At 36.0% G+C, this 18,027-nt stretch overlaps 1 protein-coding gene across 6 annotated transcripts in view; it reads right to left on the minus strand.

Moving 5' to 3' along the window:
* EXOC6 (exocyst complex component 6) overlaps positions 1-18,027 on the minus strand; it is a 278,392-nt gene that overhangs the window by 2,153 nt on the left and 258,212 nt on the right. For all 6 annotated transcript variants that reach the window (XM_073240691.1, XM_073240690.1, XM_037015771.2 and 3 more), the window contains one exon: positions 178-290. In XM_073240691.1, the coding sequence (XP_073096792.1) occupies positions 178-290 (113 nt within the window). The remainder of the gene's footprint in view (positions 1-177; positions 291-18,027) is intronic.

Genomic DNA, 18,027 nt, shown 5'->3' on the forward strand with positions numbered 1-18,027 from the left:
AAACTCCACCAATACAGAAACGCAAAGAAGAAAAGAGGTGTATGTTTGGTGATTAAAATGGAATGAACTTCAAATTTGGACATTTTCTCTTTTGATGAAAATCTCCAGTTCTTCAATTATCACTGAATCACAAAATTCTAAAATGTTATGCAAAAAAGGTTTTCAGAATATACTCACTTCTCTAAGAGAGTAAGGGCTGTGCTTGGATTCACCCGAAGGTACTTGGAAGCTGGCTGTCCATAATCAGCTAGGTAAGTAGACCAATCCCAAACCATAAACAGATCTAGGAGCTGAAGAAGATGGGGAAAAATGTTAAGCCAACTTTCCTATTTGCCCATAGCTAATAGGTAAAGTATATGCCATTCTTGATCCATTTTAATATGATTGGCTTTTTAGATGGAACAGAATAAGAAATTCATTTTTAAAACTTCATTACCTACACTTTACAACCAAAATAGTATATACTATCTTTTTACTTTTGAAATTACTAAACCTGTCAGGAGTTGCTTTCCTAATAAAATTCTTGCTTTTTCATTTTCAAATGATTGTAAAATAATGAGAAGTTAATATAATTACACTAACACTTGTACTGATATATACAGATTTAATATTCACACACTCAATTCACACTCAGATTTAATTACTAAGAGTTGGTGCTACTGTTTGAAGAATTTTAAATAACTTAAATTGAACCTTTTTTCTTAGAGATTAAGTATGCTTACCTTTCAAAGAAGCTGTTTGCACCTAGACTTTTCCCAAAGTAACTTAAACCAAAAACTCAGATAATCTCAATTAAGTGCATTAGACAACCTCTGCTGGATTCTCTCTGGTGATAGATCCTCAGTAGTATTATGAGATGAGGACTTCAGTAGTCAGCCTGTTAACTGTAGGCCATCATTTTGTATAAACAAATAACAACAAAAAAGAATCCCTTCATTTTCCATAGTGTTTCAAAATTGACTATTTGCTTTATAATCTCCAGCTAGAATTGTTGTCAAATATGGAAGTAATCTTTTAAAAGCAATGCCATGCCTAAACCAAAGCACCAAACTCCTTATCCAACTTTAAAACCCTAATCCCCTCTAAGCCATTTAAAACCAACTTCCTATCCCCATTTGAATTGTTTCAGAAAGCTAAATGTTTTACTTACTACCTTCCTTCAGGTACTATATTATTCTTTCTTTTTGTTTTAACTCACTTCATAAGTAAGGGGTGTATTTCAAATAAAGGAAGCATTCTATTTACTCATAGGATATGTGAGCCAACCCACTGACTCTGAGAAGGATAAACTTCTGGGGTGATTAAGACCTAAACAAAGGTTACAAGAAACTAGCTCTTAGGAAGGTAACACTTGTTTGACTCTTTTCCCATCCAATATATGTCTATTAATAGAGACTTTCCTGTAAAAGGAGGAAAATTCTATAATGAAAATATTAACTACTAATATTAAAAGCTAGTTTATTTTCTTTTGGACATTTTAGGCCATAGCAAAAGTTAAAACACTGGTACAAAAACTACATTGAGAAAACATTAAAAGAATATACTGTCTGCAAAGGAAAAGGGAATTTAGAGTTCTGTGTAATTTTTGACCGTTGCTTGGCAATATGTACATTTCCCTTCCTTTCACAAGGAGGAAAAGTTACTTGCATACACCCCGACAGTGACAACATAAATTGGTACTTCTCTGGAATGTGATTTTGTAGTATTTATTTAAGAACCTCATAAAAATGGCTATTCCTTTTGACTTAGTAATCCTACTTTAAGAATCAAAACTTCAGGAAACAAGAGAGGTAGACAAAAATTCATGAACAAAGATATTAATCTCAAAAATGTTATTGGTGTTATCAAAAAACTGAAGAAAAAAATCCAACTGAAAACAGCCTAAACCTCAAGAGAATGATTAAGTAGTGAGGTGTATGTACCTACACGTGTAAGATAAATATCACATGATTATTAAAATTGATGTTTACATAGAATTTTAAATAGCATGGGAAGATGTTTATGATAAATGTTGCTACATAAAAACTCATAAAAAAAGACTGGAAGAAAATTTGGGAAAATGTTAAGAATGGTTGTTACTTGTGTGGTGGGATTATGGGTAACTGTTATTGTCTTCTTTATTTTCATAATATTCCACAATGGACATGTATTAACTCTTGAGTTAGAAATGAGGTTTATATACTTAAAAATTAAAATAAATTTCAATAATGAATACACAACTGATAACAAGGCCTCATTTTGAAAGATTCCTCTTTCAGGTATATGCTTGCACACGTATGTGTAGGCATGTGCACAGTCAGCAGTTAAGCAGCCCCTTAATATACTGGCTACAATTTCCCTTTCTTTCTAAAAGGCATTAATGACATGACCTTTGGGATTTAGAAGAAAAAGAGGCCTTAAAATAAGTCTCTTTTTTTCTTGGGCTGATCTACCCCTGGTGGGAAAGGAGGATCCCCTTTAGTGAATTAAAAACCTATACCAACTCCAATTGTGAATACACAACTGGTTCTTCTCCAGCACAAAAATAAACTTACATAGGTAAAGAAGTATTATGCTTACCATTTTCACATACAGCAGACAGATCTTTTGTCTCTTACCACTAGAAATTACAGGAACCACAAAATTTAACCTACCTTCCCACATGCAGACAAATCTCATCTATATGCTTCCAAATTTATACTATTTACAGAAATATTGTGCATAGTTAACTTGTAGCTACTTGTGAAATCTGCATAAATTTGCACATTAATGTTGAGGAATGCATTGCCAATGTGGCTAAAAGGGCCAAGGATCTGGATAAGAATCATTTATTTTTTCAACAAATATTGGCTGCCTACCTAGAACATGCTAGCTACTGTGCAAGGAACCTTTGACACAGTATCAAATGAGACAAGGTCCCTGTCCCCAAAGAGTTTATATGTAAGTGGAGAAAGTTGGGAGGTGGTTAACAAGGAGACAAGTAATACCTGGATGTTAACATGAAGAAATTATAAAGACAAAAACTATTCACACAAAATCCTAGTAATCTAAATTACAAGTAACATAAGAAGAAGCTACTATCAATTTGATATTATCTAAGATAGAAATGACCGATTTATGTAGTGTTAGTGACCGCCTGCTCATTATTCTCAGCCCTTGACTCTTTTAGTGGCTATAGACATGTGTACCATTACAGTGTCTATGTCCCAAAGGATACATGGGTGTGGATGGAAAGGAAAAACAGGACCAGAAAGCATGCTGATCTCATATTCTTATTTCATATTCCCATGTGTGTAAGGTTTTTTCAAATGCATTATATTCCATTTAGTGTAAACAGAAATAAACTTCACAAAGCTAGGCAGCCCAAATCATATAATGTGTCCAGCACAGTGTAACCACTCAGTAGATAGTCAAGAAATAACTGATGATGCAAGGCCACTCTTACAAGTTTACCTGGGTGCTTTTTCCCTAGGCTTCAAGAGTACCCACTACCCTGGCTTATACTGACAGTTCTCTGAAAAAAGACAGTGTCGGCCTGCAAGCAAACTAAGGCCAGTAAATGCAGTCAAATGACTGCCTTCCATCGCCCCCAGACTTCACTGGGGCATAAAGAGGATCAATTCCTTCATGATAAAGCATTGGATCTAATGTTCTAAATGATCACGAGTATTTCTGAATGGTCTACCTGTCCTTTACCCATAATAAGGTCCTTTTGACTTCTCTTTATTCAAGTATAATTGCCATACAATATCCTATTAGCTTCAGATGTACATTATAATTTGATACTTTTATATATTGCAAAATGATCCCCACCATAAGTCTAGTTACCATCTGTCACCACAGTTATTATAATATTATTGGCTATATTACCAATACTGTATATTATATCCCTATGACTTATTTTATAATTAGAAGTTTGTACCTCTTAACCACTTTTGCCTATTTCTCCTATTCCCTGAACCTCTCCCTCCTCTGGTAACCAACAGTTTACTGTATCTATGAGTCTGTTTCTGTTTTGTTTGTTCATTTATTTTTTGATTCCACATACAGGTGAAATCATAAGTCTTTCTCTGACTTATTTCACTTAGCACAATAACCTCTAGGTCCTTTCATGTTGTCACAAGTTAGCAAGATTTCATTCATTTACACAACTGAATAATATTCCATTGTGTATATATACCACATCTTCTTTATCCATTCATCTATTGATAGACAATTAGGGTGTTTCCATACCTTGGCTATTGTAAATAATGCTGTAATTAACAAAGGGGTACACATATCTTTTCAAAGTACTGTTATTTAACGGCTGGATAATACAGTAGTTCTACTTTTAGTTATTTAAGGACCCTCCATACTGTTTTCCATAATGGCTGCAGCAATTCACATTCCCACCAACAAGGCTTGAGGGGTCCCTCTGCTCCACATCCTTATCAATGCTTGTTATTTTTTGTCTTTTAGCCAATCAATAGGTGTGAGGTCCTATCTCACCGTGGTTTTGATTTATAATTTACTAATGATGTGATGCTGAGCATCTTTTCACATGCCTGTTGGCCATCTCCATGTCTTCTATGGTAAAGTGTCTATTCAAGTTCTCTGTCCATTTCTTAATTAGGTTGCTTTTTTTAATATTATATTGTGCAAGTTCTCTAGATATCTTGAATACTAAGCCTTTATTGAATGTATGATTTGTAAATATCTTCTCCCACTCAGTAGATTGCCTTTTCATTCTGTTGATAAGTTACCTTCATTGTACAAAACCTCTTTGGTTTTGATGTGGCCCCACTTTTTCATGTAAAGTTTTTTTTTTTAAAGTACAGTTCTACTGAAGCAAAAGATGTAACACAAAACTAGGGCATTATTCCTGGCTCCTACTGAATACTATGCCAGGCCAAACTCATGGACTGAGCCCATTTCTCTAGGCTGCTACCTATACATGTTTTGAACAAGAAGTATAATTACTGATGTTTGGGATGGTTGAAGAAGAACATGACTGCTCTGGAGCCGGAGTGTGCCAGTAAGGGACAAGGCAAGTGGAGTGGTGCTAGGTACAATCACGACACTCACCTTCACTCCACACTGTCTCATGTATGGTCAGGTTTCACAAGATGCACTATGCTTTAATATTAAAGCCTCAATTATTGAAAACCTCACTTCTCTATCTCTAGTTTTGCTTCCCACAGATGGCAGTACACAGACAATATAGTCTGTCATTAATCACACAGAATCTCTCAGTTTTGTAAATAAACAGTAATACATGGTCTCAACAGGTGAATTTATTAGTGAACACATATAACTGAAATTCAAAGAAGTAGATCAAACATGAAAAAAATCTTCCTTACATTATCCAAAAGCAATTTTATAACTACTTCTTAAAAGATAAAGTCAGGCATATCTTAATGAAAACTGGGTTCTAATAGTTAAGTAAAGTAATTCCACCTTTAATCCCTTTGGGAAGTAAGCAAAGTATGGATCAGATAATAATGAATAGCAACATAACATGACTGTTCTATCTCATCATGATTTATAAGATAACCTAAAATTAGTATCCTAACTTCTTTTTCACCAAGGATTCAAAAATACCCATCATAACTAATCTGATAATATAAAGTGGATTTATGCCAATATTTGTGAGTTGTAAGTTTCAGTTCCTCGGTGTTCCCTGTGTGTGTCCAGCAAACAAAAAGATTTGGCTTAAGGAAAGAAATGGTTACATGGGTGGTCCCATTTATATGCTCAAAATAGTTGACTCACTTCAGAATCCCTGAAGAATTCATTTGTGTCAACGCATTTAGCTTGCTGACAGTTTCCCATCCAAAGTCTCACTCCAGATCCTACACCCAAGAAACTTGGGGTCTTGGACCTGTTGAGATCACTTTGTGCAAATGACACAATGAATCTAGGCTGACTTAAAGCCATTCTATGGAACTCTTGAAGTGACTTTTTGCCTTTGTAGAAGTGAACCCAGAGTGCCAGGTCATTTTTTCCTTGAATCTGGTTTAGCTTTCTTTGTTTTGGGTCTTTTGGGTTTTGCTTTTGAAGCACCTCAGGGGCAGTGACCCAAGACAGAAGATAAATAAAGTTAAGCCACCTCAAGGAAAAGCTACTGGGGATACTAGGTTTGCTTTTTTAAATGTGAACAGTGACCTGGGGGCTCAGGGTCAACCTTAGTCCCCCCAATTCCCCTTTCCAAACACCAAATCCACCTGGGACCTCAGAGTTGCTTTGCAGATTCCAAAGTAAACCAGGAGATCATTTTCCCTTTGCCTCCAAAAACAAAGCCAAAGCAAGGGTTCCTAGAGGGTTTCTGAGATTTAAACAACAACAAAAGTTCTAAACCACAATACAGCTTTAAGGAAGAAATATAAGTAATTAGATACTGGTGATTCAAGAAAAATGGGTCTTACTAAAGTAGCCACAATCAGGGAAAATAAAAGTCCTTTTTCCAAATAGATGTTGAAATCAAATGATGAGTGCCAAATGACTTTCAAAGCTCTTGGCTTTACCGCCTTGCCAGCTAGCTGAAACCCCCCTCTGGGACACTCCACACACAGCATAGAAAAGAGCTCTGAGTAGCGGCCCAAAGGGCCTATGCAGTGGCAGTGCTGCGCCCTCTACCCACTTATGCCCCCAGGTGCCAGCTGCCCTCATGCTGTCTCCTGCTCTCTGATATACCTGGTCCCTTCCCCACGCCAGCCCTCTTCAAATGGTCCATTTGCCAAACCTGTTCTTGTCCAATCTCTGCATTCTCCCCCATTAGGACCAGGAGTGAACTCTGAGCACCTGGGCTACAGGGGTTGCTTAAAGTCATCCATCTCTTCAAGTCACTTCATTCAGGTGAACTGCATACAGCAGAAGAAGAATGTTCTTAAAGTACTTTTAATGGTGAGCTATGTTAGTCCTAGATAATTAGTGGGTGGGCTTGGAATTTGGGAAAAGGGGCAACAAAGTGGAATTTATATGATCATATTTATAAACATCCATATTTGCTTTATCTTTAATTTTCTGGTCCCTATCATAGCTAAAATGGCATACAGAGATGTACACATGTATGATTTTATATGGCTTCTTTATTAAAATCAATTTTATCAAGTAATCCATGATTAACAATCAAATGGTGTCTATCATGAAAATCAGCCCACTGCTCACCCTTCATTCTAAGAAACAATCACACTGAACTCTTTTTAATTATGGTGAGTACTTCAATGTTTCTAGGCTTATTTTTCTAATTTTTGATTTATCATACTGAAGCTATCATATATGAGGGTTTACCTTACTTATACCAGAAGAATTATTTTTTGGTAGCTTCCTATTTATGGTTGCTATCACAATGTTTTTTTATTTTTGTTTTTATAATTTTAATATAATTAAACTTCTATGTCTTGTTATACCACCTTAAAAACTTTTTTAAACAGCTCTGAGATATATTTCCCATCCAATCCAATTCATTCATTTAAAGTAAAGTGAATAAATCAATGATTCTGAGTATGTTCACAGAGTTGTGCTATCATGTGAATCAATGTTAGAGTATTTTTATCCCCCAAGAGAATGCCCAAACCCAACAGCAGTCCCTCTCCAAACAAGATCCCTATAACACTGGTCTTTTGTGGCTCTCCTTAGCACAACGTTTTCAAGGTTCATCTATGTTGTAGCATGTACTTCATTACTTTTTATTGTCAAATAATATTCCATTTGTATGGATATGCCACATTTGTATGTCCATTCATCAGTTAATGGACATTTTGGTTATTTCAGATTTTTAGCTATTATAAACAGTACTGCTAAGAACATTCATGTGCAAGTTTTTGTGTGAACATATGTTTTTATTTCTCTTCAATATATACCTGGGAGTACAATTTGTTACATGGATAAAATGAAAGTTCCTGTAGCCAGGATTCTCGCCTGGCTAGCTCATTACACACATGTGGGCAAGACGTTGCTATTGGCGCTACATAAAGTGCTCTACCCAGTGCTCTGGGAGACACTGTAGTAAGGCTGCAAGGCTGCAGGAGAGCAGCGCAGGGGCTGGAGTGGTGGCAGCGCTGAGGACGGAAGCCGAGAGGACAGCTGTGCAGGCAGAGAGGCCCAGAGGACAGCTGTGTGGGAAGAGAGGCCCAGAGGCAGAGACCAGCTTGCTGCATGAGTGGATGGGATTTTAGTAATTGACCTGTCACGGTGGAAATAAAGTTGGGTAACCCTTTCACCACAAGAACCTTCTACTGTCATTTCTTTGGTCACACTGAATCCATAGTGAACTCACCTGGGGCTGAAATCCATTGGCAAGACATTACATAAACTTTTAAGAGAATCTTTTGACTCTCCACTTAGCAATGTAAGACTATTAGCTCCTTATATAGTTACATTTTTAAATAATTATTCTGATAATTGAAGTTTAAAATATTTATATTATATATTTAAACCCAAATAACAATAGGTAAATAAAATTTCCTAAAAGTTCTTTATAAAGCTGAAAGATACTAGTAAACTATTATCAAGAATTTTATCTATTTCTGAAAAACAAAAAACCCTAATTATCCAAAACAAGGAAGAACACTTTAGATGGTTTCCTCAAGTAGTTGAGGATGATTTCAGTTTTTATAATACCTTTACGTATGTAGGCAGCTGTTTTTCTTTTTTTTTAAGTCCTGAGACTAAGGTCACACACTGGGTGATAGCACTTACCTAATTAACCAAACCAGAAATCCGGATTCAGTCTGCTTTGACTCTTTTCTCTCACAACTCCTGCATCTAACCTACTGCCAAATTGTCTCAATTTAACCTCCTAAATATTTTTTGAATTCACTTGCTTCCTACTTTCCATACCTTGTACTAGTACTATTACTAGTACTACTACCACTGTCCTAGTTCAGATATCATAACCTCTACCCTGGGCCCTTTGGTCTTGCCTATCCCTTCTATCTATCCCTTTAAAAACCCAGGATCCACCAACCTCCATGCTGCTGCCAGAGACATCCAGCTAAAGTACAAATCTAAGCACACGACTCACTTCCTTAAAGTCATCAATGGCTTCCCAACTCCTAAAAGATAAAACAAAAGTTTCTTAACATATGCAAAGCTACCTTGCACCTGATCCAGGTCAACTTTTCAGCTTCCTCTGAGAGCTGCCTTGTAATTTAAGCTCCTGAACAAGGAACTCCTACCAGTTTTCTTACAAATCATGATGACCTGCAGGACATTGTTCATTTTCTTCTCATCTATGTAGAGTCCCCTTCTCCTCCCTCACCCACATAATTCTTAATTATTCCATAAAGTTTAAGTCTGAATTCACTTCTCTTGGGAAGCCTGCCCAGACCACCATAGGGGGGTTAGCTGTTCCTCTTTCGTGTCCTCTTAGCACCCTCCATATATCTCTATCACAGTAGTTTTCAGTTTATTGATATCATAAGTCTACACTGAACCCACACCTTATATACTAATAAGATGGTCACGTTATCATTTACATGTACACTATTAAAATCAAGACATCTCTGAATTTTTAGTTATGTCTTATAATTATTCTGAAAGTGACTAGTCTATTTATTAATTGATTGAATTTGTGCTATAGAACACACTAAAATATTTCCCAACCAAAGTTCTACTCCTGGGATTACCTTTTGTAAACAGTGATGCCACCATCAAGCATGTTAAACAAACATTCCCAGGTCATACATTTAATTTTCTATCCAGATTCATTACATCATCTACCACACTTATATAACAGGTAGTTTATGTAACAACTTCACCAATGAATCTCAGACTTACAATACTAAGGAAATCAAACTTTAAAACTCATGATGAGAGGTATTCACTACCTCTCTCTGGTAAGACATTTATTTGGCTTCACTGAACCTGTGAAGAAATAAGATCTGCTTCTATGAATTGACTTTGAAAGAACTAAATCAACAAAGGAAGACAATATGGATTTGCTAATAAACAAAATGTATGACAGCATGTCTATACTCCAGGATACAGCAGTTGCTTGAATGAAGGAAGCTAAATTAGGCTGGGGTTTCTCCATGTACTTCTTTATAGTGCAACTGCTAAGGAGAAAAAGAGGGGCAAATAATCACTTTTAAAAAAGGTTTAAGAATCCAGGTGGATATACCTCCTGCCTCCTTTCCATGGTTGTGATTTAAAATAAAGCAAATGAAAACCTGGATAATCTAACAGTGGGGTTATTATTTAGTCTTCAATAAAGTCAGTCACATATGTTTTACTCCAAAATTTTAGTTAAATCCAGTGGTATGTATTATTTATAATTTGCCATTAGTTATAAACACTGAATTTTGGCTTTTGCAAAAACCAAGGCTAACCTAAATTAAAACTAAGTTATTTCAGCTCCCAGAGGCACCCTATTATTCTTTTCTTTAAATTGGAACTCAGGCCATTTGAGATAAATGAAACAAACCAAGACCACTAAATTCCAACTGTTTGAGGAATCAAAGGGGTACAATTTCTATGGTGATACCTTAGCAGACGGTGACAAAAGTAGAGACCCCAGGTCTAGTCCTCTCAAGACGGGGCTTCAGTTTGGTGAAGACATTGGTAAAGTGGGGAACTGAATTTCAGAATGTGTATCTGTTTAGCTTTCCAGAGATAAGGTCTCAGTTTTATGTCCCAGATTATAAATATAGATCTTTTACCATTTTGCTATGGATTCCCAAAGGAGTACAGAATTAGAGTATCATACTTAGCATGATGGAAATAAGGAAAATAAGGATCTTTAGGTCTCTACTAAAGACAAAGACTATCACATTATCTTGGTATTTGTACTTAAGGGGGCTTGCATCCTCACTTCTTTCTTTCAAATCTTATAATAGATTTTGTAATCTTTACTCAGACTATTTAAAAGGATATGTATTTACTTTCCTAGAATTGAAAAAAAATTCCTCTTACGCTAGATAATTTATTAACCCCTAACTAACCAGTTACTTTCAGACCTGATTGCATATGCAATTACCTTTTTTGTCAGGTATAGTAATTTGCTCAATAAACATGTCAGAACACTTGTTGCTAAGTCTGTTTCAACAGACAAATTCAGTTTTTCCATAGCCTGAAGGCATGATTAAATATGAAAAAATAAAAGTCAATTATCAAACTACACTGATGCTGATTCACTAACGTAGAAGAGTGCAAAGCATGTAGCCATGGCTCACTTTGGGGCCTGATGCTTGTTTAAGTGCTTAGTTAGTAACAGATTTCTGGGACATGGCAACAGTGACAACACTATGACTTTCTGACTAAATGCAGGTGCCCACAGGAACTTCAAAATGGACAACAGACAAACTTTAAGATGCAGCTTAGTTAAGCAGCAGCTATTGGTAAAGAGCTACTGGCATTGTATCTTCACTACAGATTATAGCACTAAAATACAAAAAGAAACTAAATAATAAAGCAGAGGAAGGACTTATTTTCTCGGGAAGATAAATGCAACCAGTGGAAATAAATGGATTGTGATCTAAGTCCTACAATGCTTGCATGATGTGCGTCTGCACTATGGGAGTGCAAAAAGAAATCCCTACCTGACCTCTGAATAACCTGAACAGGAAATTAGTACATTTCTAAGCAAAATAGGCTGTGTCATCCTGTTAAGGTAATTGCTTTCATTGACACTTTGCATAAACATCTTACATTAGGCCATCAGAAAAAAACTCAAGCCATAGCGTCTCTTCTTTGTAACACATAAAACAGTGCCTGGCCCAGTGCCCTTAATGCAGTTGAGGAAGTAAAGTTTGTTGGTAATTAGGAGGACAAAGAAGGGGAGTGATAACAAGCAGGTAAGAAAATTGGAAGCATTCTTTAAATATTTACAGATTACTTGAAAATAAATTAATAAAAATTTTTAAAAGGACTTTCATTCTTAGTAAGAATCTAGGGTAATTAAGAAAGTATTTAATGATTCAATGAAATACTCAACAAACACTACAACTTAAAATGAGTCAGCATTTTTTTCCCCAGCATAATTTTTAAATATCAGATTTGGTTATGGTGCTTAAAAATGTTAGAAATCAGCACCATTTGGCTGGGAAAATTCAACCTCCTCCAGTGTCTCACCTAATCAATATTCTACAAACATTACTTGCTTATCTGATTATATTTTGCTTGCATAAAAAGTGCTATTTCTTAAGACAGGAGTAGTGTATTTATGTCTATGTGCCCTATTAAATTACCTCCTCACTCAGTTTTTTAAAATATCAAGCTACTTTCATTTTGAATTAATCATTTAAGGGAGTTACTGGCTCCCTTAATCTCTGGCTATCAACTTCCTCTTCCAGAAAAATTTGTTACCAGCACTCTACTTGACATTAACAATGAAAGGATGATGACCCAGTCTCTGGATTTAAGGAGTTCATAAATGTAACAGAAGAGACACTCACACAAACATAATTATGAACTAACATGCTAATTACACTGATAGAGTTACGTATAGGTTATTATTATTATAGCATTCAATCTTGTTTGTGGGGTGAGAAGTAAACCTGAGAAGGCATCCTAGGTTATACCCAAACTGACTCTTATAAAGGCGTTAATGACGGGAAGATGTTAGGCAGAAAGATATGAGCAGATGGAGGGAGGGTAGGGCCAGAAGAGCCCACTGAACAGGACTCAAAGAGTTAGCCAGATAATACCAGGGAGCCAGAAAGGGCTCACAGAGTTAATGCCCTTGGCTGTATGAGTTCATTCCACATGCTCGGAATCTGGGCTGACCTCAAGACTTACTCTTAACTAGTGCAGGTGAGATAGAGCAGAGACATGGGACAAGCATCATGATTAATTTTCCCCAAAATGCCGAGATATGAATGGCATAGTAAAAACAGGGGGCACTTATCTTAAGGCTAAGATTCCATTTTAAAAGCAGAGAGTTGGGAAGTTAAATTCCTAACATATTCTTTGGTAATCAGCCAACAACCTATCTTAAGACAAGGCAAGCAGTCTCAACTGATATGTTTCCAGCACTTGGGAGAAGGAACAGATACTGGGTTCTTGTTCACTGGAGTTGAAGAATGAACTTTGCAAACACTCAGGGTAGGCAAGCAGGAAAGCGGCTTTTTATTGAAAGAGAAAGAGCACAGGTGCAGAACTCCCAGCACGTGCTGGAAGGGGACAAGAGTGCCAGTATCTGGGACTTTGCCTAGGGGTATATATCTTAGGTTTAACTGAGTTGTCTGTTTTCTATTGGTTCCCACCAGAATGCCAGCTATGGTTTAACCAATCTCATTAAAGGTCATCTTTATTTAGGTTGATATGTTTAAGTCAAATGTTTACAGTCACGAAAATATTTCTTATTATAGTGTTTTGGTGGGAACTTCCCTATACATTGGTGCAACTGCAGGTAGCCTGTCTTTGTCTTTCCCGAGGCTCTTTCCCTGTTCTAATCAGACAGGGTTACTCCCTGTCCTTCCCCTGTCTCATGACTATCTTGGAGAGGAACAGGAAGTTTATCCTACAGAACTACCTGGAGGACTGACTATGCATAATGACATACTATCTCTCACTGGAGATAGACATCATGAGACTGCATGGCAAGCCTACGCTCCCTGACCCTTTACCTTTAACCCATTCTTGAAAATCCTTAAAAGACAGAATCCCAGCTTCTAAGCACACCTTCTCTCTGAGGTTGCCTGCACTCACCTTTCTTGGAGTGTGTATTTTTAAAACACATCTTACTGCCCAAATGATTACATTTTGTCTCTGTGCTCTTCCAGTAGTATCTTTGTCACTTTGCTATTTCATCCTGTTTTCCAGACTTTAAGCACAAGTTTCCATTCTGTTCTACTTCAGGTAAGTAGGAAGGGACTACTGATAGCTCTGACTTGAGCTTGCAAGTTCCTGTCAATGAGCTTCCCCTTCCTCTCTGCTTTATTCAGGTAAACCTGCCTTTGTTTACCTTAACTCTGGCCTGCTCCTCCCTTGGAGTATAATCAAGTAAACATGTCTTTATCTACCTTACTCTAGCCCACTCCTCCTTGGAATGCACTCGAATAAAACTTTCATTCTGCTTCACTACTGTGTGTCTGCCTTTCAATTCTTTGTTGCAGTGGGGACAAGAACCGAGGAGAATGAACTCAACCCTTAACAAAGGGGAGTATTTCAAGCGGATGGGACAGCATGAGAAGAGGCACAGAGATGACAAACGGCTGTGTTCATGGGGTATGTTGTACACTTCAGTGTTGCTTACCTGAAATATAAGTAAGGGAGTAGTACAAGATGGGCTGGGGTATAAAAAGACATATATGCCATGCTTAGGAATCTCGGGAAGGTAATAAAACAAGGGAGCTCACATGGTCAGATTCATCATGTAGGTAACTCCAGCAGCTTTGTGAAGAATGTATTTGAGGAGAAAAAAGCTAAAGGCAGGAAAAATTATTCGGAGACTGTTGTGATAACCTTGAAATACATTGGGATAGAGAAGCAGGCAGTTGGTATAGAGAGAAGAGGATGGATAGGTAGTAAGCAGGCAGTTAGGAAGGAAAGAAGAGGCTGGGTTTCAGAAATATTAAGGAGGAAAAATCTCTAGGAAAAAACCCTAACATGATGACTGATTGGATGTGGGACATGGCAGAGTGGTGCCATTAAACCAAAACCAAGAACAAGGAAAGAAGATATGATTTGAGAATGAGGGAAAATGATGTGTTGACAGCTTTGGTCACATAGGACAGGGGACACACATCCCAGTGGAAATGTCTATCGAGCACTGGATATGTGCCTCCAACATGCAGCATTTGTGCCAGAGATGGGATGGGAGCACATGAGTTCCCAGGTAAAGTGTATAGGGAGCAAGCAGCATTCTAAAGACAGAAATCTCAGGGATACCAACATTTAGGGGTAGGAAAAGGAAGACACTAAAGAGAAAAGAGCATTGAAAGAGTATAGCCTTTGAAGAAGAGAGAATTTTAGACGATGTGATCAACATTACCAAATGCAACAGAAAGAGCCAGTAAGATAAGGGCTAAAAAGCAAGTTCTGGCCTTCCTTGGCAGCCTAAGTGAATAACGGTTTAGCAGTGTGGCAAAGCAGACAGTAGTGGATGGAGGAATGAAGGAGAAATGAGGGAATAAGGATATAATCAATTATAAATCATTCTTTAAAGGAATCTGGATGCAAAGAAGAAGAAAAAATGGAAGTAGCTTGAATAAGACTAGAGAAGATACATTCTCTGTCTCCCTCCCTCTCATCTCCTCTCCCCCGCCACCGCTCTCTCCTCAAGTGTGAGGATTTCATAATCATGAAAATCACTGAATCACAGTCTGAAGGTACTTGGAAAACAAACTGACATTTAAGTAAACACAAAAGAGTTAAGGGAAATACACAACTATAAAACCACTGTAGAGACTAAACTGCTACTTAACATAAGTACTAAGCACTGTAATATATACCTAAGAAGGAAGTTCAGGCAAAAATATTACACATGATTAATTCTCAAACCAAATTAATCCCTTCAACAATCTCATCCTTTCAATATATATTAGCAAAAATTTTCATTAGGACTATATCTACTTGGCTCCTAAGAGGTCATTATTGACCTAAAAGACACTGATCTAAATTCTAAATTCCTTTTAAGTTATGTTTATATATATATGAGGTAGAATGCTAATGTCAGTTGGATGTTAGCAGTGTTGAGTTCTTTGAGCCACTTAATTTTGAAGATGGGTGGATCTGTTCAAATTTATATGTAAAGTAGGATTAGAATCTAATTTCCTCAATTTATAAATTAAGCACTTAAACAACTAGATCAGGAAGGCTTAATTTATACAAAATTTCCTTTAATTTATTTATCCAAAATTTTATTTATCCAAAATTTCCTTTTAAAACAATCTGCTTTCAAAAAAGAATGCTCGTTAAGATTTTTTAGAACACTGCTGTCAGATTCACACTGCATATGGCAAATATGGTAAAGGGAGTCTAGGGCACTTTGTTTTATATAGCAAAAAGATCTAACAGTGAATATGGTGGTTCTGGTTATAATGCTCACTAGCATGTGAAATTGCATTATTGTTGTTTTTCTGACAAAGCATTTAAAGATTTAAACTTCTCACAAACTATCCTCCCAACTCAAAGAAATCTGTAACAGAGAAAAAAGAAAAAGAAACATTTCCATTCAATAAAACAATTATTACAGAAAAATATTTCTTATAAATGAATAATAGGAAGTTTGGCAAAAATGTAAATTAACTTTGAGAGAAAAGATAAAGTTTCCTATTGAACAGTGCCAATACTGAGTTTATATCTAATAATTAAGTGAATGTATAATATTTGTAAGACCAGTTATCACTATACCTTATTGCTGACTATTCTATATATTTATATATAGATAATATAGATAGGTACATATTTAGACTATTCTAAAATTCTTAACCTAATCTTTTCAGTGAAAAAATCAGCAAGAATATTGATGATTAAAAACCTTTAAATTTGAGACTGCCTCCCTCTACATTATGCACTGGCTTATAATTTCCAGTCTATGAAGACAAAGACTTATTCTTTGTATCATTTAAAACTTACCTAAAAATTAATCACTGTATGATAATGTTTATATTATAAAGAATATTCCATATTTGACCCAATAAACCCTGACAGGAATAATTTTCCCATAAACCTGTTAATTTTTATTCTCATATTGCTAAGTACTTCTCTTAAAATAATTCTGATTGGCATACTTTTTTTGGGTGCTATTTTGGCAGTACCCAGTAATTCCACTTCTAAGGCCTGTAGAACTACTTGCACAATTTTTCAATATATATGTATAAGGATATTGAATGCAGCATTATTTATATGTAGAGAAACTGAAGACTCCATAATGTCCATCAAAATGGGACTCTGTTCAATAAATTAAGGTGTATTTATGTACAAAACATTATGAAGAAATGAAAAAGAACAGAGCAGATCCATATTTACCAGTATGAAATCATGTAATGCTGCATTAAAAAAATGTAGATTATAGCATAAATGTTCCATTTCTACCCCAAAAGCAAAGAACTCTACACACGTGCACATAAGAGGGTGTGTGTATATATGTTCAAGTGTGCATTTTAAAAGGTCTGCTGGGAGACACACTGATGACTCTGAGTGAAGAGGAGGGAAAAAATAAAAGCTCTCTTTATATACTTCCACGTTTGATTTTTGTTGTTTTAACCAATGAGCATGCAATGTCAATTTTCTGATTTTGAGCATTGTACACAGCTATATAAAAAGTTACCAAGGGGGGAAGCCAGGTGAAGTACATGGGAACCAGTACATGGGAACCTCTCTGAACTATAGTTCTAACTTCTTGTGAGTATGTGATCACTTAAAAATAAAAATTTAAAAAGAACACTGAGCATCTATCATTTTTTAATTATTATGGTGTTTGTTTGCTTATTTATTTTCCTTGTTATCAAAAAATCATTTTAGAGGGTAATTTCCAAACTACAAAACAACTCTAACCTTCACTCTTTGAGTGATTTAAAAAATCTATGAGTTCAAAATTTCTATCAGTAACTTAGGTATAAGCATAAATTGCATATGTAGTTAAGCACATAACCTGCACACTTCCAGAATTATGACACTGGAACAAAAAGGAGAAAAAGACAAAAGTTATTTAGGTTCAGACTAATCCTTTATAATCCAAGTTCTCCCAAGGGGCAGCATACTTTTCTAATATCTGGACCTTAAGGTAAATCTTGCGAGATGTCTGGTCTTGTTATATTCAAGAATAAACCCCAATACATCTTCCTTTAATTCTTTGGCACTTCAAATGAATTTCGGCTTATCTAAGAAAAAAATGCTGCAGGAGCTGTGTGAACAAGCTTGTTGTCTTGCTACGGTATCTAGTCAAGTATTTGGATACTACAACTTTAGCAAATCCCATTAATACTTTAAGAAGCCAAAGGCTTTAAAACTTCTAAAGAAAGTTCCTGTGAAGTAGTCACAGGGGCAAGTTTAAGCAAGCAGAGTGTATATACAATATAGTAACAAATATAATGCAAACAAAGGAAGATTTGTTTAATTATACTGGAAATAATTGTTATTTAAAAGTGCCTTCTTCCTCATCGTAAAAGAATAAACTGGACT

The sequence above is a fragment of the Manis javanica genome, chromosome 7 (assembly GCF_040802235.1).
Source record: "Manis javanica isolate MJ-LG chromosome 7, MJ_LKY, whole genome shotgun sequence".
NCBI lineage: Eukaryota > Metazoa > Chordata > Mammalia > Pholidota > Manidae > Manis > Manis javanica.